The 26,319-nt window shown below is 47.0% G+C and overlaps 1 protein-coding gene across 2 annotated transcripts in view; it reads right to left on the bottom strand.

The window, feature by feature from the left end:
- Positions 1–26,319, bottom strand: part of CORO2A (coronin 2A) — a 58,770-nt gene that overhangs the window by 5,803 nt on the left and 26,648 nt on the right. The window contains exons 2-9 of one of the 2 annotated variants that reach the window (XM_069776381.1): positions 17,713–17,913; positions 12,411–12,527; positions 7,602–7,751; positions 6,871–7,050; positions 5,267–5,383; positions 3,415–3,519; positions 2,972–3,068; positions 439–551 (exon numbers count right to left, since the gene is read on the bottom strand). In XM_069776381.1, coding sequence (XP_069632482.1) covers positions 439–551; positions 2,972–3,068; positions 3,415–3,519; positions 5,267–5,383; positions 6,871–7,050; positions 7,602–7,751; positions 12,411–12,527; positions 17,713–17,913 — 1,080 coding nt within the window. Of the gene's footprint in view, positions 1–438; positions 552–2,971; positions 3,069–3,414; positions 3,520–5,266; positions 5,384–6,870; positions 7,051–7,601; positions 7,752–12,410; positions 12,528–17,712; positions 17,947–26,319 lie in introns of those variants that run through there. The other variant, XM_069776380.1, reaches the window with a different exon arrangement.

The following is a 26,319-nucleotide window of genomic DNA, read 5'->3' as shown; positions in this document are numbered from 1 at the left end:
CCTGGGAACCCATCGTTCACTTTTTCCCAGGGTGATTCTTCTTCCTTCCACAAGGAGATTTTCATGTCACACACCATCATCCCCAACACCTCTCTCTCTTTGGTCATTATGTCAAACAGATCACACCAACTGAGGAAGTTTACAGCCAGCTAGTTGACCTGACAGTCAGAGAGACCCCTTGCTGCACACAAGCAGAGCAGACCAGTGAGCATGTCTTAGAAAGTTAGCATTACACAGAGACCTAATTCTTGATTTACCCAGCCAAGGTTTGTTGGGAGTGCTGCCCCACAAACTGACCAGCTTTGTCCCTCAGACCAGGAGAGAGAAAATCCCTTGTTCTACCTACTCTCCTTCCCCCAAAAGTCACTGAGAGGAGGCAATGCCCTCTTTTTCACTGGTGTTTGTCCCAGACATGAACATGACCTGAGGTTAACTTACCCGTCGAGGCACAATCATGGAGATGGGCTCAATCAGGCTTTTAGTTGGGATCAGTTTGTAGAAACGGAAAATCTCACAAGCTGACACTTCAAGGCCTCTCTTTGGCATCACTCCTGGTGGCACAGCATGAAACAAACAGGGTATAAATCTCCCTAGGAAAGGTAATGTCATCCACCATGGGAAAAGGGTCACAAAACAACAAAAGGAGTCACAGCATCAGCTCCACAGCAGCATGGTCTGAAATCTGTACCCAAAACTGACTCAGTGGCACAAATGACAAGACTAAATAATTTTTTTTCGTCAGACCACAGAGTTACACACAGGGTCCATGGTTTTCATGCTAAGCCTCCTGTTTCTTATTCATTCTCATGAGCTGCAAACAGAGTGACCAGGACTGAGCAGAACTGGCAGGTGATGCCACAGGATTCAACTATCAGGATCACCAGGAAGGGATTTCAGGACACCTAAACAACAACAGAATAGCTATATGGGTCAGGATGAAAGCCCTTCCAGCCCAGTATCCTCCTCCCAACGTTGTCACAAAGCAGAATGCAGTATGAGAAGGGTGTGAACATCTACTCTGTCATACAGCACTATTTGTGTTTTAGGGACTGGCTAAGCCACACAAGGTCTCTAAGTACCTTGTAAGCTGTTGTGGTTTAAACCCAGTGAGCAACTAAGCACCACGCAGCCGCTCACTCACTCCCCCCACCACCCAGTGAGATGGGGAGAAAATCGGGAGAAGAAGTAAAACTCGTGGGTTGAGATAAGAACGGTTTAATAGAACAGAATTGAAAAAACTAATAATGATAATGATAACACTAATAAAATGACAACAGTAATAATAAAAGGATTGGAATGTACAAATGATGCGCAGTGCAATTGCTCACCACCTGCCGATCGACACCCAGCTAGTCCCTGAGCGATGATCCACTCCCCCCAGTTTATATACTAGACGTGACATCCCATGGTATGGAATACTCTGTTGGCCAGTTTGGGTCAGCTGCCCTGGCTCTGTCCTGTGCCAACTTCTTGTGCCCCTCCAGCTTTCTCGCTGGATGGGCATGAGAAGCTGAAAAATCCTTGACTATAGTCTAAACACCACTTAGCAACAACGGAAAACATCAGTGTTATCAACATTCTTCTCATACTGAACTCAAAACATAGCACTGTACCAGCTACTAGGAAGACAATTAACTCTATCTGAGGTGGAACCAGGACATAAGCTCAGTGGACTTCTCTCCCATGAGCTTGTACACTCCAAAGCCTACAACCATGTCAGTTCCCTTAACAAAGAGATTGCCTCTCCTTGTAGACCTTGCTTCATGATGTCCTACAGAAGCTTTGTTTTCTACTAATACCAAATGACTTCATTAAACAGTAGACTCTATTTGAAGGACTGTTGCTCCTTACATTATGCATTCATCTAAATGCAAATCTAAACTCCACTCCTCTACATTGTATTTTGGTTTGGCATTATTGGGAAAGAAGCTTTTGTGCAATAACCTTAGCAGTATGTTTGATCAACAGAACAGATCAGGTTAGGGAAGTAGATTTGAATTACTCAGGCCTTTTAAAAACACTTGTACATTTCCTTTTCATGGAATGTTCTTTAAAGAGAGTATGACAACATAAAATCAGGATGCTGTACATTGAAAGGATTATAAAAGCTGAATAACGGAGAGATATTCCAGTTAAGTTTTAAATAATTTATTCCTTTCCAATAACAGTTTTTTGAAGGAGACCTGCAGGCACAAAGTCCAGTGCTGCTAAATAGCTGTACCAACGTCCAAGAATGGGAATGTCCACATGTAGTGTGGAGGGGTGGCAAATCATCTTAAAAACATGTCAGTCTGTAGAGGAATATGGCTTACAGGACAGACTGCAGAAGGTTCAACAAAGGGCTACCAAGAGGGTGTGAGGGCTGAAAGCTAAATTCTGTAGCTTGAATGAGTTAAACAGTGGGTAGTATGCGCACAGGTTAATAAGGAAGGGTCACCAATAGAGGAAAGGTGACCCTAATCACAGCAGGTCTATCTTTGAATAGGAAATGCCAGTACAGAAGGTAGGCAAGTGATAAGAGTGAAGGCATTAGATGTGGAATACCCATTACCAGAGAAATCCCAGAGTGGAAACAATGTCAACTGAGTTTAATGCCAAAAATCTCAGAGCAGATTCACAAAGGGCAAGGAGCATCCTCCACCTTTAAATCCAGACTATCATCCCTTCCACCTTGACAAGGTATGTGAAAGGGGATGCAGCAGCGACTGGTAAAGCTGCTCGGCCCATGCTCTGCTGGTCGGAAGGGACCCATCCAAGCTGTGACCCTGTGACCTGTGACCCTATATATCACCTGTGATATATAGGTGAGCTGGGCCAAGCCGACTGTTGTGCACCTGTAAACCTGGGTGGAGCCTGGAATCTGACCCACTCTTTTTTCTGAATTATATTTTGGATAGTCCTGGACTCTGACAGCCTCTAAAACAAAGAAGCCACCATCCTGTTGTAACGTTAGACATATGCTGCCACTCACCAATTCCCTTCTGTGGTAAATGAGAATGATATTCCATCAGGTAGTTTAGGTATGGTTTCTCAGGGCTTATCTCATAGTACCGTATATTTCCATCACCCTAAAGGCAAAAAAAATGAACATAAGCCAGGGTCTGCTGTTCAGCATGAGGGTCTGAGAAGAATGCCTGGCCCCAGAAGCCATGCAGGCTCAAGAATGAACCAAATATTTACTGCCAAATTCCTATGTGGGAAAGTTAGGGCTCTACAATGTACCTCCCCGCAGTAAACATGGTACATCTGCAGTGGCAAATGTAGCCTGATGCTGCAGCACCCTCAGGCCCCATCCGATCAGCGTATATCTTTAGGCTAATGTGCATCAGAAGCATCTTTGACTTCAGCCTGATGCAACGCAGGCCAGGAGAAGAATCAGACAGGCCAGCATTTGTTGATATTGAAAGCACTTACCTTTCCCGCCACGTAAAGCATGCATGTGTCTGAGTCATAGAAAGGAAACAGGAGTCCTGAAGAGCCATCGAGATCCTCCTCCAGTAAAGGCACAGAAAGGTCATTCTGGGCAGGACACAGAAAAAAAAGACAGCTGCAATCATCTGTCACTCACCTCAGGTCAGGGACACCTTACCTGAATCCCACCTGGCAGAGGTATGTAAGCGCAGCTCTATAAAGATCCTAGGACACGGCCAGCTGCCCTGAGCAGAGGGCCACACACAGACTTCTTCAAAGCTTTATGGGTGGGAAATGGGTGTTTTGTCCCTGGCTCTTGACTGTGTGCAGCACCTCAGGACATCAGTTCCTACCACCAGAACATCTCATGCACCTGATGACATCTCAGGGGTAGACATGATAAGAAACACTGCCTGCCTCTACGTGGGCCACCAGACTCTGGGAGATGGAGGGGCCTTCAGGGCATGTCTGCATCACACAGTGAATTACTCATGTTCCCTCACTACCTCTAGTCAAGGCAATACCTCCACAATAGTGCACCACTCACCACAAGAACAGTCTACATCAGCCAAGCAGTCTCCACACTGCATGGTGGGAAGGTTCCCATTGCAAGGGCAAAAGCTTCCATCAGCCTATTGCAAGTTAGCCATGTAGGAAGACATAGCAGACCACTCCATACACAAAGCTGGCATGCCTCATATAAAGCTATCCCTGCACTGCTGAAGGGAGCAATGTTGGGAGGATCAATGGGGCAGAGTATAGTGTCCCATGGCTGCCATTGTGGCTATTGTCACATAATATGTATTTAGCATAGGGCTAATACATACTTTGTCCTGCAGAACTGCCTAGCTGCAGACTCCAGAAAGCCAGAGCTTCTGTTTGGATGCAGTGATGACATGGGTGGACAAGGACCTCAGAAAGAGACCTGTGGGCAGGTCCTGTCCAATGAATGTCCCTAAGGAGGCTGCACATGCCTGGCCTCACAGGCCTTCCCACTATGTTCTCAAACTAGGTGTGGCCAGCTCCTCTAGCAGCTCTGAAGGCAGTGAAACCCTGATATGAGACCCATGGTGTGTCAGAGCACTGCTCAGCTTTGTGGAAAGCCTTCAGACAGCAGCACAGTGCTTTGCCTCCCACATATGCAAAGAAACCATGTCCAAACATAGCCAAATGGCAAATCATATACCTGGTCTACCAGCTTTGTCTGGTACAAAGGGTAACAGCACGACAAAGAAGCAAAATATTGTGCTGCAAGTTGGTTGACGTGGAGGGACAAAGTGAGATGCTGACAAAGGAAAAGCATCTCAGTGCATATGAAAGGTGTAGAGGAGAGCAGGTTTTCATAAGGCTAGCAGTCATCATGATAGGAGATCTTGTCTTGGAAGTGACCAATAAGTGCTACCTCAATACTCTACTGTTAGGAATCATCAGAAGTCAAAAACACCCCACATCTTTTTCCCCATTGAGGGCTTCACCTGAGTAGACTGTGTCTAGAGCTCATTTCTCTTTCCAGTACTAGCAATAATTTGCCAGTAAGACCAGTAAAAGCTGCTTTTAAGTCAGAACTACAGTGACCACCCAAAGGTCCTTTGAAGGATTTTTTCCTGTAGGGGGCACAGCATTCTCTTTGTTCTGGAGGATTTCTATGCTGAAAGCTTTGAGACCACCTTCAGAAACTCAAACTCAGTTAACAGTGTCATAGCAGTAAGACCTATCACCCATTAAGAATGTGACAGATCACTTCTGAATTGCTGTTATAAACCAGTTCTTGGGTATTTAGCAAGTGGAAAACTTAAAGTGACAGCCAAGAGAGAAAACTGAAGCTGGTATGGTTATGATTGCTGGTCCAACTCACTTGATCCCATAATGCAATTTGCCTATTATTCCACCGAGATGTTCCAGTAGAGAACAGCTTTTTCACATTTCCAAGGAACAAGACTTTATTGACTCTGTGAGACTTGTAGCTGGCTTCCTATAGGAAGAGAAAGGACACTGCGTGAGTAAGAGACAGCACCTGCTGCATAGCTACATTGCATGTTACACGACACCTCTGATTCAGTCACATGTGAAAGATCTGCTCAGCCTGGCTGAATTACAGTGAGCAGATTTCATGGGGATCCAAGGAAGGTGGCCTAAACTCTTCAGGAGTTTCCCAAAAGCCCAGTCAATCTCTCAAATTATTCATTCAAGTATTTGCAAGGGGGCAATCTCTATTAGTTTTAGGCAGGACTTCCTGTGTACACAAATCTGTGCAAACACCTACAAAACAGTCAGCTTCACCTTACCAACAGATATAAAGTACAGGCAACAGGAACAACCCTGGCAGTGGGACACATGTACACTTGCATCCACCTGCCCACTGTATCTCTACAAAGCCCTCCCAAGGCATCCCACAGAGGACTGGACAGGCTGGATCAATGGGCTGAAGCCAATCGTATGAAGTTCAACAAGGCCAAGTGCCAGGTCCTGCACTTCAGTCACGGCAACCCCATGCAGCGCTACAGGCTTGGGGAAGAGTGGCTGGAAAGCTGCCCGGCAGAGAAAGACCTGGGGGTGCTGGTTGACAGCCAGCTGAATATGAGCCAGCAGTGTGCCCAGGTGGCCAAGAAGGCCAACGGCATCCTGGCCTGTATCAGAAATAGTGTGGCCAGCTGGAGCAGGGAGGTGGTTGTTCCCCTGTACTCGGCACTGGTGAGGCCGCACCTCAAGTGCTGTGTTCAGTTTTGGGCCCCTCACTACAGGAAAGACATTGAGGTGCTGGAGCGTGTTCAGAGGAGGGCAACCAAGTTGGTGAGGGGCCTGGAGCACAAGTCTTATAAGGAGCGGCTGAGGGAGCTGGGGCTGTTTAGTCTAGAAAAGAGGAGGCTGAGGGGAGACCTTATCACTCTCTACAACTACCTGAAAGGGGGTTGTAGTGAGGTGGGTGCTGGTCTCTTCTGTCAGGTGGCTGGAGATGGGACAAGAGGAAATGGCCTCAAGTTGAGGCAAGGGAGATTTAGGTTAGATATTAGGAAATTTTTTTTTACTGAGAGGGTTGTCAAACATTGGAATGGGCTGCCCAGGGAAGTGGTTGAGTCACCATCCCTGGAGGTATTGAAAAATCGAGTAGACAGGGTACTTCAGGACATGGTTTAATGGGCATGGTTAATGGTTGGACTCGATGATCTTGAAGGTCTTTTCCAACCTAAATGATTCTATGATTCTATTCTATGACTGCAAGAGGGAGCTATGAAAACAGTGCACTTCAAGAAGGGTTTCAGGGAGCAAGGAGCATGGTACCAAGATGCAGAAACCCTGTTTTCTACAATGACAGCAAGTGTTCCATGAAAAGTAGAAGGCAACAGCACCATCCAGTGCCTGGGGCAATGTGGGGCATGGGTGCATCTTCTTTAATGGCAACGAATCTACCCAGAAGAGGAAACACTCTAAGGGGTATGATCAGCTGGACCACAAACCTACTTGTAGGACTGTTCCTGCACGAGGGTCTATCAGACGTATCTTTCTGTCCCTGCAGGCTGTGGCAAGGAGACTGCCATCTGTGTTGAACGACATGGAGAGAACCACATCTTTGTGAGCGTCGAGGATCTTCACCGGGTTTGAGATGACAGCCTCCCTAGTGTCAAGGTTCCAGATCATTATCTGGAGCAAAAGAACATAAAAATCAGCCCTTTGCTGCCTGATCAACTGGGGACTTTGTGTACTCTATTCACTTCTTCCTCTCTTCTCTAAATGTATAGGTCTTACTATCATAAGTGGTTGTTCCCTGACATTTAAAATAATTCCTGGTACTTACAGCAGTGTATCAGGGACACAGTGTCTGCTCAGAATAACCAATTTTCTAATTTCCTTTGCAACCACATTTTAGACATAAAAATGGCCAGCATCAATGCAGATATTTGCAGTAGCACAAGAATGAAGCCAAACAAAAGTGTATGGCATTGCATATTGTATCCAATCAGTAATGGAAAAGGGGAGAGTAGACTGAAGTTCATCAGAAGACTGGAAAATCAGCCAGTCCTTTTGAACTTGTAGCAATGTCCGTTTGCCTTTGGGGTCAGCATGGAATATAGCCCTCAAGAAGGCTTCTGAACTCTTTAGTATTATCTTACAGCTTGAAATTAAAACAAATTTCAACACACTCTGCCAAACAGGGTGTCCCCGGAGGAGAGGTCCACAGAGAACAGACCCACCTTGTAGTCATAGCCGGAGCTGAAGAGGATGTTATTAGCAGTGGGATGCCATTCAATGAGGTCCACTTTGCGAACATGGCCAAGAAGTTCCTTCTTCGGATTGGTAATGTTTCTTGTTAGCAAGTGCTTGGGGATGTCCCAGATTTTAACCTGAATGGCACAGGATGGGTCTTTGTGAGATTCCTGAGTAAGGAGCGAATCTGGAACTTACCAATAACTATTATTGCCTTATTATTATTATTCCCTTGGTAGTGAATAGTGAATAAAGCTCCTGGCTTTACTGAATGCCAGTCCTTTAAATTAGTATCTTTACTTTTTCGTGGGCCTGAAGACTCCTCGTTACCCTCTATCTTTAGCCAGCAGTTCTACCACTTTGTTTTCTCTTGGCAATCCAACCCTTACACCTGGCCAAGCTGTCAGCACAATTAGGAAAAGTTATTCCCAAGGGGAAGAAGTAAACCACAGATCTTACAGACCTTTCCTCCTAACAAACTTTGAGCAGGAACAAGCAAATCTGAAATAAACTTCAGAAAAGAGTCCTAGAAGATATTATAGAAGTGATTGATCCAAGCAGTCATCCACTCAACACTACCTGGTAAAAGAACTGAGAACTCCCCTGGTTAGACGACAGCTATGGTACTGTTTGTCCCATAGAAAAATACACCAGTGCTGAACACTTTGCAAATGACACTGCCATTTGTCAAAGTAAAGAGAAGCCCACCCAGGTGGCCACACAGCAGATGCCCTGAGAAGAGAGACTGGGCAGCACTCAACACTGGGAGTGTGCTATCTCATAATAGGTCTACCTGCAGCCCTGGGTTATTCTAGAAGGATGCTACATGAAGACAAAAGTCATTTGTCCTCCTGGGGTGGAAGAAGACAATAGAGGAAACCTGCAAAAGGGGCTGAACCTATGCAGGTAAAATGAAAGACTCTTTCTCACACTAACCATAGAAGCACAAGTATTTAGGATGCAAACAGATGATCAGCCCTTTGACTCAATGAAAATTACTATGCTTGTCAGTTTTCTAGGACTTAGCCTGAAGCAAGAGGGAAATGCTCTTTGAAGCAGATAGTTCATGGAAGTTAGCCACACCCACCCAAGTCTCCCACTGTTTGGCTGATGAGGATCACACCTTTCGAAGCCAAAGAAGGAGAGGCACAAATTCTGGGCCCTGCTGGGAAAGATCATGAGCACCCTTCTCAACAGTGTTTATCCCACTGAGGAATCAAGCCCATCAGAAACCCAAGGACTGTGGGATCCAGTAGCCTCCAGATTAACTTCTACAGCTGTAAGAGCAAGCAACACACTCTACAGCTTCAACAGCTATCACTAAAGGAATGGGGCTGAGAGAGTAGAAAAGGGAACAACAGGTTGTGTTCACGCTGCAAAGAACTGCCTAGAATGAACCATTCACTCCCCATGCTATGAAACGGTTGGTGGTAAAAGCAGCGAAAAGCCCCTGGCAGGAATCTCAGGATGCATTAAATGGCAGAATTTGCTAGTGCTTAGCATGCAGAAGAAGCAGGTCTTGGAGTCAGACCTGTCAGGCCAAGCAGGAACAATCCATGAGCCTTCTACCCTGCTGCATCTTGAAGAAAAACTGACATAGCAAAGTAAAAGGCACAGAGTTGCCCCTCTAAACATAGGGGAGATCTTCAGCAACCTGAATTCATACATGCCTGATGATTTGCCAAAAGGAACAGAAGAGTTAAGAGGATAAGCCATCTCCCCATACTGCTCAAACTCTCAGCCCCTGGCCACTTGCCTTGCCCTCAGTCCTAAGCCCGCCTGAAGCAGCAGTGGGAACTGGAAAGGTCACTGGGTGTTCACAGAGACTATCCATCCCCTCCAGTACCCAGAAGTACCACTCTACGTGTTTTAGCTACACGCCACAAAAGATAGCTGTAGTACCACCAAGGCAAGCTGAGGAAAGGCTGGTTAATGTCCAAGAAACCTCTGAGGAATGTGGGTGATTGGAAATTTCCACCATCTTCACAGAAGCTTTTGGCGTCCTCAAAAGTTCCAGGGAGACCCAGTCCAGTAAGAGCAATCAGATGCATCCTAGCATACAAGCCAGAACAGTGGCTTATGCTAATGCTCAGAAATGGCAGAGAGCACCAGGCCTTTAACAAAAGATAGCAAGGGAGGCTTCAGCTCTAATGTCCAGTCCAGTAGAAGCGTTGGATGCTTCTGGGACCCCAAAAACTTCCTCAGACTTCTCTCAGAACAGAGAGAAAGTATTACTATGGAGATGTCCCAACAGTATGTGCAATCTGAGCTCTCCAGTACAGGCCAGGACAAGTAAGACAGATGTTGACCCCATGGAGTAAGTCCAACAGCAGCGAATGAGATGAGGAGGGGACAGGGGCACAGCAAATCTCAGGAGAGCTGGAAAGAAATTAATTTTTTCAGTTTGGGAGTGAGAAGGCAAAGGTGAGCTCTTCTGGCTGCCCTTCAACTGCATTGCAGGAAGGCACAGAGAAGATCGAGCCAGACTCTTTGGAGGTGCACAAGGAGACCACAAAAGTCAATAGACACAAATGGCAATATGGGCACTTTCTGGAGATCGGAGCGCCCTATTTTCCCTACAAGGGTACTCAACCCCTGGAAGAGGGCCCAGTGAAGCCACAGGATCTGTAGCCTTGGAGATCTTCCCAACTCATCTGGAGAAGGCTTGAAGCAACCTGATTCAACTGGCCTGCTTTGAGCAGGGCTTGGACTAAGTGACCTTCACAGGTCTAGCTACCAGGTACCAGGAAATACCGTCATACTAAGAAACACAGTCTGCTGTCCCCACTACTTAGCGTGGAGGGAAGAGGTGTCCGTACACTGTGTCACTGTGCAGGGGACCCCTAGAATCCCATTTCCTGATACAAGGATGATGATGGGAGGGTAGTACCGAAAAAGAGAGTACAGTCACAAACAGTAAGACTTCTTAAAACAACTTTTGGTGCTGAGACCAGTGACAAGCTCAGTGTTTCCATTCATTAGCCTGAAGAATGATCCAGTGCCAAGTTGCAGTAGGAAAATGGAAAAGCACGCTGACAGAGAACAGTCCTTCTGTATATACCCCAGGGTCCTGGTGGACAATAGAATAAATATGACCCAGCAGCAGCATGCCCTGACAGGGATGAAAGCTAGCAACATCCTGGTCTGGAACAACAGAAGGATAGCTACTAGATCGAGGGAAGCGATTTCCCCTTTACTCAGCAATCATTAAAAACCAGCTGGAATACTGCATCCAGTTTTGCACCTTCCAGTGCAAGAAAGATGCTGATAAACTTGAGTCCAGTGGGGGCCACCAGGATGCTCAGGAGGCTGCAGCACTTGTCCTGTGAGGAGAAGCTGAGGGAGATGGGCTTGCTCAGCCTGGAGAAGAAACAGCTTCAGTGCAAACTGATAGAAGCCTTCAACACTGACAAAAGACTACTGAGAAAATAGAGCCAGGCTCTGTCTTGAAGGGCAGGGTGGGAGGACAGGATACAGCGGTCACTAACTACACTCGGGACATTCTGACTGCACATAAGGAAAAAATTTCCCCATGGGAGCAGTGACCAACAGGAACAGGTTGCCCAGAGAGGTGGCGAAATCTCCATCCTTGGAGGTTTTCAAGACTCGCTCCACAGACCTGTGCAGGAGGTGGGAGTAGAGACCACTCAAGCTCCCTTTCAACATGAATGGTCCTGTGATTCTGTAACTGCAGCAGGAATCTTCGAAGCTTGTGCTCATTCCTCATCTGAGGCTCAAAAGAGAGGGCATGGTGGTGCCTTCCTGCCACAAGTCCTTTTTGAGACAGCATGAAAATCTGGCATACAAGTTGGAAGATAATACAAAACCCTCACAGGCAGCTCAGAAATTGAAAGAAGCCTTCAAAAAAGACATGAATACCCAAAGAAGCAGAGGCAAGTCACTAAACGGGAAGGACAATTCAAAGGGCCTAGATTTCCAATTCAAGAGTGATTTCTGGCAGAGCTGAAATGGCAGAGGATGTGCACCAAGCCAGGGCTGGAGGAGATGACAAGGGAAACCTCACTGATGCTGTGTGGCAGAGGGTGAATATAGCCAGTGGGAGAAAACACACATAGGATCTCTGGAAAAAAGCACAGTAGTTAGTCAGATGTCCTCACTATCACAGAAGTCAACATCACACATTTGACAGGACATGGAAAGCAACCTTTCAATGGGTAGATATGGGCTAAACTGTCCCTTACAAACATGAATTAAATCTTTCAATTCCTAATAACTAGTCTGCAGCTACACTGGAGTAAAATATGTGACTGCATCTTAATTATACTAACTTCAGCTAAACTACTTATTTCAGAACAGTAAGATGCAGATTCCTCAGCTACCTCATAACTGATCCAGCATGACTTTAGAGAGTAACTGAGTGTAGGAACACACTCAAACTTGCTCTGCAGGGAATTAATCTGAAATAGCTGTTCCAGATTATGTTGTGCTGAAGCTTTTATTCTAAAGTAAAGGAATAGTTTCATAGCAATTAAACTTGAATAGTCATTCCATTTTAAATTCATATGCTGTTTTTCTCATGCAAACACACCCAAAAAGATGCAAGCCCCCACAAAACAGATCTTCCTCCTCACACTGATTTTGGTATATCATCCAGAAGGGATCACAAAGGTCTGACCTCAAGAGAAAGAAAGGAAACTTACTCTTACCTGACTTTTTTTATAAGTATATATATGCTTTCACATCTCATCCATGGGCCTTTTGGTTTCTTTTTTGTTTCTTTCCCCAAAAAACACATTAGCCAGGTAATAACGCAGAGTACAAGCTGATAAACTTACTGAGGCATCTTCTGAACACGAAGCTATTACAAAGTCATTGAATGGGTTCCACTTGACGTCCAGAACATTCCCTTTATGCCCACATATTTTGGGATAATGTGGGTCGAGCTTGCCTGTCTGGAAAAAACAAGTATCATCAAACTTAAGGTGAGCCATGGAATTATGGGACATTTCCAAGGAAGATCCAAGCCAACTCCAGCAAGAAACTTCTTTCTGCTTGTTATGCTACAAATGCCCTGGGTGCTCTCTAGCTGTTGAGAATGGGTTTTTGCTGTCCCTGCACGGCAAGTCTTGATGATACCACTGAAAAGAAAGGAAAGAAGTACTCAGACCTTCCTAAGTACACACTGCTATCAAGAAATCTGTACAGCAATCAAGTCTGCTGAAGTTAGAAGACAGTATTTGGTTCAGACACCAGAATAAAACTTAGAGGAAAAATAATCGTGAAGGAGTTGAATCTTCAACATTTTTTAAAGATCTTGGGGGGGACACACAAAAAACCAAACAGACTCTTTCAGAAGACATTTCTTATAAGCAGGGGAGGGGAAATGGTTTAGCTTTTATTTTTTAGCCTCACCAGCTAGCATTTATTTTATTTTTTAAGTGAAAAGAAAATTGTGACACAAATTAAAAATGCAGTTTTTATTTCAACAAGCGATCTATTTCTCTCTGGTAGTGTTCAAATCTAGCCATTCACCGGATTCAATCAGCGCTCCAGACTCTCCAAAAAAATGCCCTGTTCAGGTGGCATCTTTACTGGTAAAATTGCAAAGTGCATTAAGGAGTATTGAGGGCATTGTGCCACATGGGGGCTGTGTTGCATCAGGATAAACCCATACTTTAGGCTCTGCTACAAACTCAAGTCGGTATATTTATTATGTGCTAGGAAGGTGCTGGGGATTTTATTAACATTGGAGCAGCACTTCCTGCTCCCTGTCAGGAGCAGGAGAAGTATGGGGAGCTGCAGGACCCACCCTGCATCCCAGACATCTGTCGAAGAGCAAAGGTCAGTCACCTAAGGAGAGAGATGTGGTGGCAAGCTGCTGATGCTTACCTGCTTACTTTTATCCCACCTGGAAGAATCGTAAATCAAAATGAATGCAAATGCGTGCTCTCCTGGAAAGCAGACACTTCTGTTGGTGTCATCCCTGCATCTCTCCAGAGGTAGGCCTTAAGAGTGCACAGCAGAGGGGAATCAGTGTTGGCCCTAACCTGGATGGGGCTAGGATGTAATTTTCCCAGCCTTGAAAATTTGTATGGTTTTGAAGGCAGAATAGGACACAATATGTAACTATTCTGGCTTCACCGGAAAGTTTGTCGCATAGACTGGGACGAACCTGCTTTAAACTGAACACCCAGAAGGCTTTGAAATGTAAAAGACTGTGCTTTTTTAGACTACAGTCTAAAACAATTCCCTTTTATAATAGCAACAATGCAAAGTGACTTGGGAAGGCAGAAGAGAGATAAAAGGCCTTTAATAAGCAGCGTTCCCCCGCCCACGGTGTCCTTTTGTAGGCTTCAGGACTGGTTTCAAGCTGGCAACTCAATGGGCTGGGCAGCCAGCTCCACAGGGATCCCTTGATCCGTATGGGAACTCTGTCCCCTCCCAGAGCTGGCTGCCTGTCTGCTCCCCACTCCATTTGGGAGACTCCCAGGCTGCCCTGAGCTTGCCTCTGTCTGCCCCATACTGCAACGCTCTCCTACCTCCACATCCCCAGCAGGCTCAACTGGCCCTGGAAGAGGAGCCCTTACCCTCCCAGCCACGCGTCCCACCTGCCCCAATGCAACCCTGCAGCCCTGGTACAGAGCAGGACCCACAGCACACGAACCCCTAGGCTGCAAACAAACAGGTAGGGCTGTTGGTCTCAGACTCGCATCTGCATGTGGAAGTGAAGCTCTTCATGTACTGAGGGAAATTTCATTCTGCAGACCAAAAACTATTTCAGTAACTAGATTTGTTGTCATTCATGCAGAGGTACCTGACTTCCACAGTTACTTGCAGAGCTTGAAAATGAGTAATTTTTCAACCACTCACTTTCTAAACTCCCAGCATTTTTGAAAAGTAGCCAAACTCAGAGTTCCTTGACAAAACCACTTCTAGTGGGACAGCTGTTAAAACTCTCCCAGCAGATTTGTACACGCTAGATTACTGTGAGATGGGACAGCCCCACCTCTCAGGTGTTCTCCAAAGGGCATTAACACACCTTGTCATCACAGCACAGCACTCACATATGGCATCAGTTAGGTAAGGCCTGAGAGGTCATCACAGGTTTCATTTCATACTCCTTGCCCGCAGAGAGAAGGGAGCAGGGTTTGTGTCTAAGAGGTCTACACAACCGCAGATGTCCTCACTTTCACACCTGGTACTTACACATTGAAAGACTGGAGACTGCAAAGACTTGGACACAAATATCTCTCTGTCTCTCAGGACTTTGTTCTTATTTTGCTATCCGTTTGCTTTATGTTGCGAAGGAACAGACAGATGCAGTCTCAACCAAGTCTGGTCATCAGAAAAGGAAAAAGGCAGGCCTTTGTCTTTCAAAGGAAGGCCACAGAATTGCCTGCTGAGTCAAGATCCTTCTTTGGCATCAGTGGATGCACTTCCCCAACACATCTGTCAGACACCAATCTACACCCAGGCCACTATGTGGGAAAGTAGCTCATCTCCCAGTTACAGCCACTGAGCCTGAGTCTCCTCAGACTTGGAACATTCACAAAGGTAGTCAGTCTGTTCTAGGCACCAGGCAGCCCCTGTGGCCACAGCCACTTCCCTCCCTGGTGAGATGTCCTTCAATGACACATCTTCATGAGGACCTAACTGACACATTCTGCAACAGAAGACTATTCTCCAAGTGGTGGTAAATATTCAACTAATTCCTCTTTGGGTTGAATGCAAAGGCCTGCTGAAAGGAGGATATCTATGGCAAAGAGCTCTTTCCCTACATAACCTCTGCTGCTCAGCCCCAGGCTCTCAGAGAGGAAGAATGGTGCAGAAGGCAGGAAGTGGTATTTATTCAAGGAGAGATGAGAGAGCTTGGTGTCCATGACTCAGCAGGAGAGGAGCACAACAATCAAGCAAGGAGGCACGGTTAAACAGAGAGAGGTTGAGCCTGCATTTGAGCACACGCTGAAGCAGGCAGCCCCTCCAGTAGCACGCAGAGAATGAACTCAAAAAAGCACTGGAGGGACAAGAGCAGCTCCCCGAGCAGGTTTCATCCTCCCTGGAAAGTGGAGCCCTCCCTGTCCCAGCTACCATCTCCCACTATGGCTAAACATGATGTCCTGACTCTTGGGCTTTTCATCCACACTGTGGCATGCTTGGGATGTGGCTGCTCCCTGTGAATCCAGTCAAAACCACGGATCAGCTGTCCATCATGAGAGGGCAATACTGTCCCAGGCACATACCTCCAGACTGGGCTGCCTTCAGTGGCCTGGCAGCCAGGGTCACAAGCTAAGAGCCCAGCATGCCGTCTACCATGGATCACCACTACAGGAGGAGGTGGCAGCCATAAATACCACCACCAGGAGCACAAGTTGAAAGCTGCCACTTTTCACTAGGTAGCACCGGTTTGGAAGTGCATTGTGAAAAAAAGTAACTGTATCACAACCCCCAGAGGCAGGGAAACCCTTTCTGCGGGTTGCTGAGGCTGCTCTCCCCCACCAGCATGGGTCAGGAACAGGTATTCAGAGAATGGCTGTATGAAGCACAGCATGTACAGATCCTTTCTCTGATACATCACCAAAGGTCAGCCCTCGAGGGACTTCCTGAACTAGGGGAACTACATCTGCACAAACACAGTTTGTAAAGCAACTCCTCTCCATAACTCTGTCCTGTTTTGAACCCCTTAATTCTTCTGGGCTCATCAGCATCTGGAGCAGTGAGCTCCACATCTGAACTGCAGAAGCATTCACATCTGCTGCTAATGGTCTCCTCCCTGGCCTCCAGGATCCCCTGCACCACGCAAATCAAGAATTGCTCCTTAGACTTCTTCCCCACCCTCTTCACAGTTTTATATACCTCACTTGGTTTTTTTCCCAGACTGACTGAGGCCTAACCTACAAAGTCTTTCCACACATGAAAGCAGTTTCACATTTTCTGATGTACTTTAATTATCCTTTTCTGTATCTCCTAGTTCTACCATGCCTTTGACTTCTGCAATCAGTATTTCGGATCTGGGTGGAGTATCTGAGCAGATGTTAAGAATGGAAGAATTGCTACTAAAGACTAGCCAGGCTGAGAAGAGGTGAGAAGACAGAAGAATTAAGAGTAAGCAGTGCAAGCACCTTCAGCTCATTTTGCCAACACTTTGAGAGCTGGGTCCTACCCCACATCCCACAGTCACCAGCTGCCTGCTTATAGATGCAGCTCTGTGATAAAGACAAGTTCTTCAGCCTCAACAGATCATGGCTGAGGGGACAGAAATGACTCAGTCAAGAAAGACAGGGTAGTGGTTAATTTTAGAAGGACTGTCTCTGAACAGCACCAGCGGTGAAGGAGCTGAATAAACAGAGTTTACAAGGGCCGGGAACTGTGCTAGGTTCTTCACGCATAGCCAGTTCGCTTTCATCCTTAGCAAATATATATTGAAAAAGTGGCATTGCAATAACACCATCAATTAACTTTTAATTAAAGGCTGAACTTTCGCCTTTCATCTGTTCTGCCCTGATTCCAGAGAGCTCATAATCTTATATTGAAGGGAATCCACATTAGTGCATGCCTAATTCTTCTGAAGCAATAAACATCAGACAGCTAGCTTCTCCCTCTCATCAGATCCCTAAGTCATCAAAACCCATAAACATGGGATTTGTTTCTGAAAAGGAAGTTTTTCCAGCATCAGTGCTTGAAGCTTAAGAGCTTCATTGCTTGATAACTGTGTCTCCATTCTTTCACAAAGGACAGGTTAGAGCAAAACATACCATATGCTCCTTTGGTCACAGCTGAAGCCATGCCATTAAAGCACCTTTCAGTTTTTGCCCTCTGTATCTACTGCTTTTTTATTTGCAATTTCTCCTAGGAGACAAACATCTGAACAGCACAGTTCCTGCTGATTATACAAGAAAGGCAAATGAGATACAAAATGAAAGAAGGTGTTAAAAAACTGCAAGCAGCAATGTAAAACATCTAAGTACACACATCCCAGGAATCACCTGTCAGGACATCTGGGGCCCCTTCCATCATTTTGCAATTCAGGCAACAGCATTAACTGAATATCCTCTGTGTGATCTAGCTCCCTAGAAAGCCTGGCTCTTCTCCAGCGTCTCAAAATGCTCTTGAAAGCCAGCTTGCCTCAGCAGAGCTCACCTGCTGGATGGGAATGACGATGAAGGCCCCTCCACCCACGCACTCGGTCACCACAGCAATGAAGTGGGGGTTCACGGCACAGAAGTGGTTGTCGTGGACGTTGCGGGTAATGGGCACACAGTCGTAGCACTTGTCCTTGCTGGCGGCTTTGCCGTACACATGACGGAACTTGGAGCTGCGGTACTGTCGGTGCCAAGACATCTGCAAGGGGAGAAACACAACGCCCCATGACATAAGGACTGGCTGTCCCAGCAAGGCTTGCAGACCTCCACTCTCCTCTCCACAGCACAGGCTCATATTCCCTATTTGGGCTCCTCACACCAACCCTCAGCCAGCAAGCAGCAGCCACGTTTTTGTTTGCTGGTCTTCACCCCTTTGGCATGACCTGTCTTTGCACCCATTGCACATCTCTGATGGAGAGAGGGGAGTGCAGGGGAGAAAAGACAGCTCTCTTCATCACCAGCCAGCTGGGCTGTACATGCACCAGCAGTCCCTATTGCTGGGGCAGGGCCACATGGCAGCAAGTTTAAGAGATCAATCTCAGTTGCACAGAGCTCAGGAAATACGAAAGATAAAACATCTTGGGTGAGGAAAGCATGAAAGATGGCCAGTCTGGATGCATGCTTCGTTTAGCACTCAGGTGCTTTAGAACCAAAAACAAGTCTAAATTTTGCTCACATGAAGGGAAAAAAGAGGTTTGAGAGATCATAGGAATAGTTACAGTCACCTGTTGGTTTTTTCCCACTGACAATGACATTCTGCATGTCTGGTTTATAACTGCACTGCAGCCCTCTGACAGACAGCATTTTAAATGGTGTTTAAATGAGATACACAAAGCATGCTAAACATAGGAATCCCTTCCTACAGAGAGCAATAATGCTTAATGGAACTGATGCAACTGATTTCAAATAGGAAACCACCCATGCTGGGCAGAAAAAGCAATTCAGACTATTAACTCCAGCTCTTTCCACAAGACCTAGGCAGTAAAATGCACATGGTGAGGATGGTGAGAAGACCCTACTGCACAAAGGAAAAGAAATGCAGATCAGGCAAGAAGGTTATGGCTGAAAGAAAGCCCAACACAATCAGCTGCGAATATAGGCAGAGACTGGGAGAGAGCTTGGGTTTGTCCCATATTGAACTGTTTAACGTGCATTGGGTGAATGGTATTGTCAGTGATGCTGAATCAACGATACTCCAGTTTGAGAGGGGAACTCAACCAAGCAGCTTTTGGGTTACAGGAAGACTTTGACTGCTCACTCACATGGGTAAGCATTTGAAGGGAAGCATGCACTCAATGGCAGGAAATCAAGTGCATCATCACCTGACAAGTAGGGGTCTAAGCAATTCTAAACCAAAATATCCTTGTTGCTGGCACAGTATTGCATCCCCCTTGGATGACTATTAAATGCTCGGAAACTGTATTGCTTGATCCTGGGCAGTCTAACTGGAGCTTTACAAGCACTCATCAACACAAAGATCCACAAAGCTCACATCCCATGTCACACTAGAAGATCTGGGCTGTGAATAGTGCTAGAACACAAGTCCTGTCCTATTCCCTGCCTTCTCCCAATCTACCGGCACAGCTCAGAGCCAACCCAGCTTGGACAAATACACGTCTGTAAAAAATCAGCCCTGGCAGATCACTGGCTGCTTTCACAGTCATTTTTGTTGCTCACTTTTACCTTGGCATATTTTACCTATGTTAACCCTGCATTTGTCCATATTCTTAGCTGATCAAATTTCCTGTGCAGAAAACATTAGGGGCAAAGGATCTCTGATACAGTGAGGGCTACCTATCCCAAAAGAAAACAAAGAAATGGAAGTTATTTGAAAGAGAAAGCAGTGATCCTAGGAAGCTAATCTTGGAAGAAGGGATGTTCACAGGCAGAAACAAAGCTGAGGTTATATGCAACTGTCTAGCTCCCCAAACAGCCCCAGAGGTGCAGCATTCTCAAACAACTTCATGCTCATTGCAGCTTTAGTGGTTAGGTTTGTCACACCGGCGGGGGGGGGAATCACTGTATTGTCTGGATGCAGCAGTTCCTTCTTACGGCAGGGACATTATCTTTCCAAAAGGAAATTAATTTCCTGGCTCCAAGGAACTTCTAGCTAAACTGCACGTGAGGCAGGAGAAAGTGTGTGGTCTGGAGGTTCAAGGCTCTTCTGAAGAAAGGAGTAGCCAAACACACAGGAGATATTCATTATTGCAACACCATTTCTATAGAGAGTAGGAACACATAGTAAGATACTGACATCCCATGCAGACTACCTGTAAAATGTTAACAGCAAATACAGAATACAGGAAATAAAAGGAATTAAATGTCCGAGTTTGGACAGTGCTTAGGAAAGACAGCTCTCTCCTATTTCGATTTGTAAATTAAGGTTCAGCTGCCACAGCAGTGGACTTCAAAACACCTACAATTCAGGCAGCACAACAAGATCTGACTGGGAATATCATAAAATTGGCAAAGACAATCCCAGTGGAACAGTGTCCCTTTTGACACAATTTCAGCCACAGCAGAAAGCTCAGCATTTAAAGAAAAAACTCATGGATAAAATATGGTGAAAAACAGCCTGAATGGGTGCAGCATCAGCAGACTGTGTCTGCTACAGTGGGAGATGCTGATCCCAAATAAAGCAGACACATAGACGTTAGGAAAAACTTGTTTGGAAGGAGGGTGGAGGAGTGTTCTGCACTAGAGGTTGCTTGAGTGGTGATAGGTCTCCATCCCTGGAAATCCTTTCATGACTTGATTAGACAAAGCCATATCCTCCTTGATCTAATGCTCACAATAGTCCTGCTCCAAACTGGCGGCTGAACTGGAGTAAACCAAGGGCACAGTGCCACCAAACCATACTGAAACCTTACGATTTACAGCTGAAAAAGCTCACATCTTCACCAAGCAAAATAAGCCCCTGAGTGTACAGCCTGTCTGCTACAAGCTGTGCGGTTGACAAGATGTGGTTCCTCAGCAAGAGATGATCTTTGAGCTGGCCGTTAATGATAACAGCATGGCCAGGGCTCTGACAGTTCTCATCTATTAGACAGTGCCAGCTATGGTGCCTACAAGAAGATCCTCGCAGAGGAGAGATCACCATTCCTGTAAGTTCTCCATCAGAGCTCTCAACACACCAAATGCTGTGTTATGTACAAATGCAAGCCCAACACTGAATGCATAGATGGGTGTACAGGTACTAAAGGGACTACAGAAGCACTTTCCCCCAAGCAGGTCCCCAGTGCAGTCTGCCTTCATGCTGCTTGCTCAGATCTGCATTTCCACTGCTGTCAGGACAATGCAGGAACCAGTCACAGGCCACCGGTAGCCCTTTTCCATCAGCAGTCTTGGCCCACCCTCTTTGCTTCAGCTCCTGTGCTTGCACGGCAGGACAGAAGGGGCCTCAGTCTACAGCTGCAAGTCTCTTCCTTTTTTTTTTTGTAAAGCAGCAGATTTTCCAGTCACTTCTCCTCCTCCTCCCTCCACCTTCCTGGAAGGAATGTGTTGGTTTATTCACTCCTCATGTGGCACTTCAACTATCTCAACCACCCTCAACTTTTTGTTCTGCTAGATGCAATGCCATATTTGTTCCTGGGAAACACAATCTGACTGAGTGCCATGTCCACTCTCCAGGGCTGAAGGTGGAGCAGGGGGACTGGCCCAAGGGAAAAGAGGTATCTCCGTTCCTTCGTCTCAACAAGGAGAGCAGAAAGCACCACAACAAAGACAGAGCTGGGAAAAAAACACTCGTGGCCAGGCAAGGAGAGGAAGCATGGTTTTCACAGCATCTCCCATCCAGGGCACAAAGAACTGTTCTGGTGCAGCTGACAAAAGGCTGGGCTTGTCTCCTGTCATGGTGTAAGTCCAGCGGGCAGCAAAGCACCAGAGGCTGCTCGCTTAATCCCCCCCTGGCCTGGTGGGGTGGGGAGGAGAAAATATAAAGAAAAGCTCATGGGTCGAGACAAGGACGGGGAGGGATCACTCACCACTTATGGTCACGGGCAAAAGACAGGCTCAACTTGCGGAAGAAACAAAATCAGTTTAATTTACTACCAATCAAATCAAACCAAGGATATCAGGAAGTAAAACCAAACCTGAGAACACCTTCCCCCCACCCCTCCCTCCTTCCCGGCTCAACCCCACTCCCGGTTCTCTCTCCCTCCTCCCCCCAGCAGCGCAGGGGAACAGGGGATGGGGTTGGGGTCAGCTCCCCACACCTTGTCTCTGCCTGCTCCAGTGCAGGGTCCCTCCCGTGGGAGACAGTCCTTCATGAACTGCTCCAGCGTGAGTCCTTCCCACAGGCTGCAGTCCTTCATGAACTGCTCCAGTGTGGGTCCTTTCTGTGTGCTGCAGTCCTTCAGTCACAGACTGCTCCAGCGTGGGCCTTCCCATGGAGTCACAGCCATCTTCGGGGGCATCGCACTGCTCTGGTGTGGGCTCTCCCCAGGCTGCAGGTGGGCATCTGCTCCCTCGCTCCCCTCCACGGGCTGGGGGGGAACAGCCTGCCGTCTCACCACGGGCTGGGGGGGCATCAACCTCCTCTGGCACACCTCCTCCCCTCCTTCCGAACTGACCTTGCTGTCTGCACAGGGGTTTCTCTCACAGTCCACTCCCCTCTCTGCTGCAGGTTTCCACTTCTTAAATCTGTTCTCCCAGAGGTGCTACCACAGTTGCTGATGGGCTTGGCCTTGGCCCTGGCCAGCGGTGGGTCTGACACAGAGCTGGGGAAGCTTCTGGCAGCTTCTCACAGGAGCCACCCCTGCGGCCCCTCCCCCGCTACCAAAACCCCACCACACAAACCAAAACACCTCCTTACACAGGTGTCAAAGAAGGCAGCTCTGCAAATGCTGTGTGGGAGACAAGGGTCTCCTCAGCTTAAAAGCACAAGGAGATCCCAGTTTCTGATATATGTCCTGCACCCAGAAGGAGCTGCAGTGTAGCCTGAAGTGCCATCACATGCCCTCAATGAAAAAGCACCAGATGTCACTTCTGAACACAGCTGCAATGAGACACATGGAGAGCCAAGCAGCAGCCCAGATAGAGTAGCTGAGAAGAGCTGGGCTGAGCAAAACACTTCTCCACAGGGCTGTACTTGAGCAGCTCCCGAGTGCTTGTTTTGGAAGAGCAACATAATGTTATCTGCTGTGTACCAGGCAGAGATAGCTGGTCTTTCCTCTTTTATTCTCCACCCCTGCGAGATTGGCAGCTACTCGAAACAGCTTCCTCACAGAATGGAAACAGCTTCCTGGCAGTGAGCAGAGATGGCCACTTGGGTCACTGGCAGCATTTGCCACCATTCACTCTCGGAGGCAAGCCCACCTTGAATCCACTCCCATCTTGGGTGAGTCCTGCAGCAGAGCAGCCCCCACATTCTCCATAAGGGCCTTTGAGCTCCCAGATGACTCCCACACTCCACTTCAGCTAATTTCACATCAAACTAGTCTGCCCAAGCCGTGCCACACTGACACATTTTCATGTTCATCTCACTTTTTCCATGCCCCACCCTTGCCTACCACCCCAACATTAGGAGGCAGGTCATCTCACTGGTAGGGGGCAGGGGGCAGCGGGGGGCTGCAGCATCATCAGAGCTGACTCCATGGGCCACAGGGAACTAGCTGCAAAATCCTCCCTTGAGCAAGAGGCAGAGGTACCTCCATGGGATCCCCCTCTCCTTCATCTTTCTATGGAAAGCAGGAGACCCCAGTGTATGAGCAACTTTTCTCTCTTCTTCCAAAGCTGCTGAGGCTCTGGCTGCTCTTTCCACCTACCTGCCCCATTCAAGGCCCCACCACGCTGCAGTACCCCTCACCAACCTCCTCCTGGCCCTGGTCACACAGGCTCCCATCTCCACAGGAAAAAGGAGTCGGATAAGGAGATCTGGACAGTAGTAGGGCTACGTCTGCTTCCTCTCCGCTCACAGGCCCAGGCAGAGCCCTGGGCATCCACCAACTCTCTGGGCCCCTTCCAGGGGTGGTGGGATCTGCCAGGGGGTTCTGCTCAGTGTTGCCTCCAGGGTCCTTCTTTACCATTTTTAAACATTCACTTCCGTTTTCTCTGTTTTCAGGTTTTGCCAGTCACAATTACTTGGTTTCCTTCCAGGTTTCATCTCCTTTACTGCCATCCACAGTGCAGAAGAACAGACAGAGACACCAAGCAAAAGAAGGTGACCGCTGTCCAAACATGCAGGGTTGGGATTAGCAAAGCTACAGCCCACCTGGACTTCAGTCTGACAAGGGATGTGAAGGGCAACAAGGAAGGTTCCTACAGGTATGTTTTGGGTTTGTGTGGTGGGGTTTTGGTAGCAGGGGAGGGGGCTGCAGGGGTGGCTCCTACAAGAAACTGCTAGAAGCCTCTCCAGCTCCAAGACAGACCCACATCTGGCCAAGGCTGAGCCCATCAGTGGTGGTGGTAGCACCTCTGGGATGACAGATTTAAGAAGGGGAAACCTGCAGCAGGGGAGGAGATTGGAGTGTGAGAAAAACACCTATCCAGACAGCAAGGCCAGTGAAGAAGGAGGGGGAATATGTGCACCAGGGGAGGTGGTGCCCCTGCAGACAGCCAGAGCTCTTCTGGAGACCAGAATCTGGCACAGCATCTCCTGAAGGGACAGACTTGCATCCTCTCCCCATCCAAACACACACTGAGATGCTCACACTCCTCAGAACACCCCATGCCTGGGCTGAAGCCTTCCAGTTCATCATGCATGGTGTGGATTGTACATTTCCCTCACCAAACAATTGTTTTCTGTTTTCTTGTGCTGCTCAACTCTGAGCAGGTATGATGGTTTTGGCTGGGATAGAGTTAATTTTCTTCATAGTAGCTAATATGGGGCTGTGTTTTAGATTTGTGCTGAAAACAGTGCTGACAATGCAGGGATGTTTTCGTTACTGCTGAGCAGTGCTTACACAGAGTCAAGGCCTTTTCTGCTTCTCAGTCCACCCCACCAACGAGTAGGCTGGGGGGGGCACAACAAGTTGGGAGGGGACACAGCTGGGACAGCTGACCCCAACTGACCACAGGGATATTCCAGACCATATGACGTCATGCTCAGCGTATAAAGCTGGGGGAAGAAGGAAGGGGGGGGACGTTCAGAGTGATGGCATTTGTCTTACCAAGTAACTGTTAGGCGTGATAGAGCCCTGCTTTCCTGAAGATGGCTGAACACCTGCCTGCCAATGGGAAGTGCTGAATGAATTCCTTGTTTTGTTTTGCTTGTGTGCACAGCTTTTGCTTTACCTATTAAACTGTCTTTACCTCAACCCACAAGTTTTCTCACTTTTACCCTTCTGATTCTCTCCCCCATCCCACCAGGGAGGACTGAGCGAGCGGCTGTGTGGGGCTTAGTTGCTAGCTGGGGTTAAACCACAACAGCAGGGTACAAATACATGCCAATGAATTAATAATGATTATGTTTGCTTCACATTCCCCCAGTTTCACATAAGAAGCCTCCCTTCTCCTTGAGACCTGTGCTCCGCAGAGCCTGTGTTGCACTCCTGTGTAAAAGCTGCCCTGGCATGGGGAGACATGGGCTGAAATCCAGCCATACCTCTGGAGACCTTGCCCCAGTGCACTTCTGGGGAAAACACAACATGAAAATCTTCCAAAGCACTTCTAAGCACTGTTTTCTATCGTTCATAGGCAGGTTTCCAAACTCTGCCTATACCTCACCTGCCACTCTGAAAAGCACTTCAGATGTTCAGGTGATCCAGCCTGAGAAGTTGGATTCTCTTCCTCCCCTGTCTTTATTGACAGGGAATCAAGAGAATTTACAGTTCAAAAGTCTTTTCTGAGGTCCTAATCTCTTGAAAGTTAGTGATAATTTGAAATGCAGAGGGACCAACAGAATAAAATAAATTTACCCCTCATTCCTTCTCTTGCATGCAGGGTCAAAAAGAGATAAAAAGGGGAGAAAGGAAGGAATGTAAATGCTAATAAGGAGGATTTTGAAAGTTACAATGAACATTTTAATCTGGAATGCCATGAAAACTTTTCATTTCCCTTTTATTTTCTCTTTTGGAATGCTAAACTTGTATTGCATAGGTAATACCTTTTCCCTTTCAGCCTTGTCATTTTTAGGTGATGTTTCTACGGCTAAAAAACCCACAGGGCAGCCTTGCTACTCTCTTGGAAGCACTGTTTGCAAGTATCCAAGGAGAGTGCCACAAGAGATTCAAACTCCCAACTGTATGCAAATAAGTAGACTGAAACTGGCACAAAGGTACACAACTAGAAGGCTCCAGAGAAGACACACATCCTCTTCTCAGTCCTGAATCAGCAGTCCATGAAATAAAATCTTTACATGCACTCAGGTCCAAGTAATAAAATCAAACAAAAGCAAGAATCATTGGCCTTCCCAAAATCTGACTAGGTCTATGATTTTCTCTGGCCCCTTCCCTCCTACTGTCTTCAACTGTTTCATTCATCTTATCCTTCTCCTCTCCTGCTCAATCTTCTCTCCTCTGCTCCCTGTCCTTTTCTTCCATACAGCTGATCATCTCAAAAATCCAGCCCTCCCCATCCAAAAATGAATGTAACTCACTGCCAAAAGGTAAGAAGAGTCACTCTGGGAGACTCAAAAATTCCTTTCAGCTATCTTGTCTCTGCCGAT

The sequence above is a fragment of the Haliaeetus albicilla genome, chromosome Z, assembly GCF_947461875.1.
Source record: "Haliaeetus albicilla chromosome Z, bHalAlb1.1, whole genome shotgun sequence".
In the NCBI taxonomy this organism is placed as follows: Eukaryota; Metazoa; Chordata; class Aves; order Accipitriformes; family Accipitridae; genus Haliaeetus; species Haliaeetus albicilla.
Note: the sequence above shows the minus strand (reverse complement) of the source record. Positions and strands in the feature narration are given on the sequence as shown.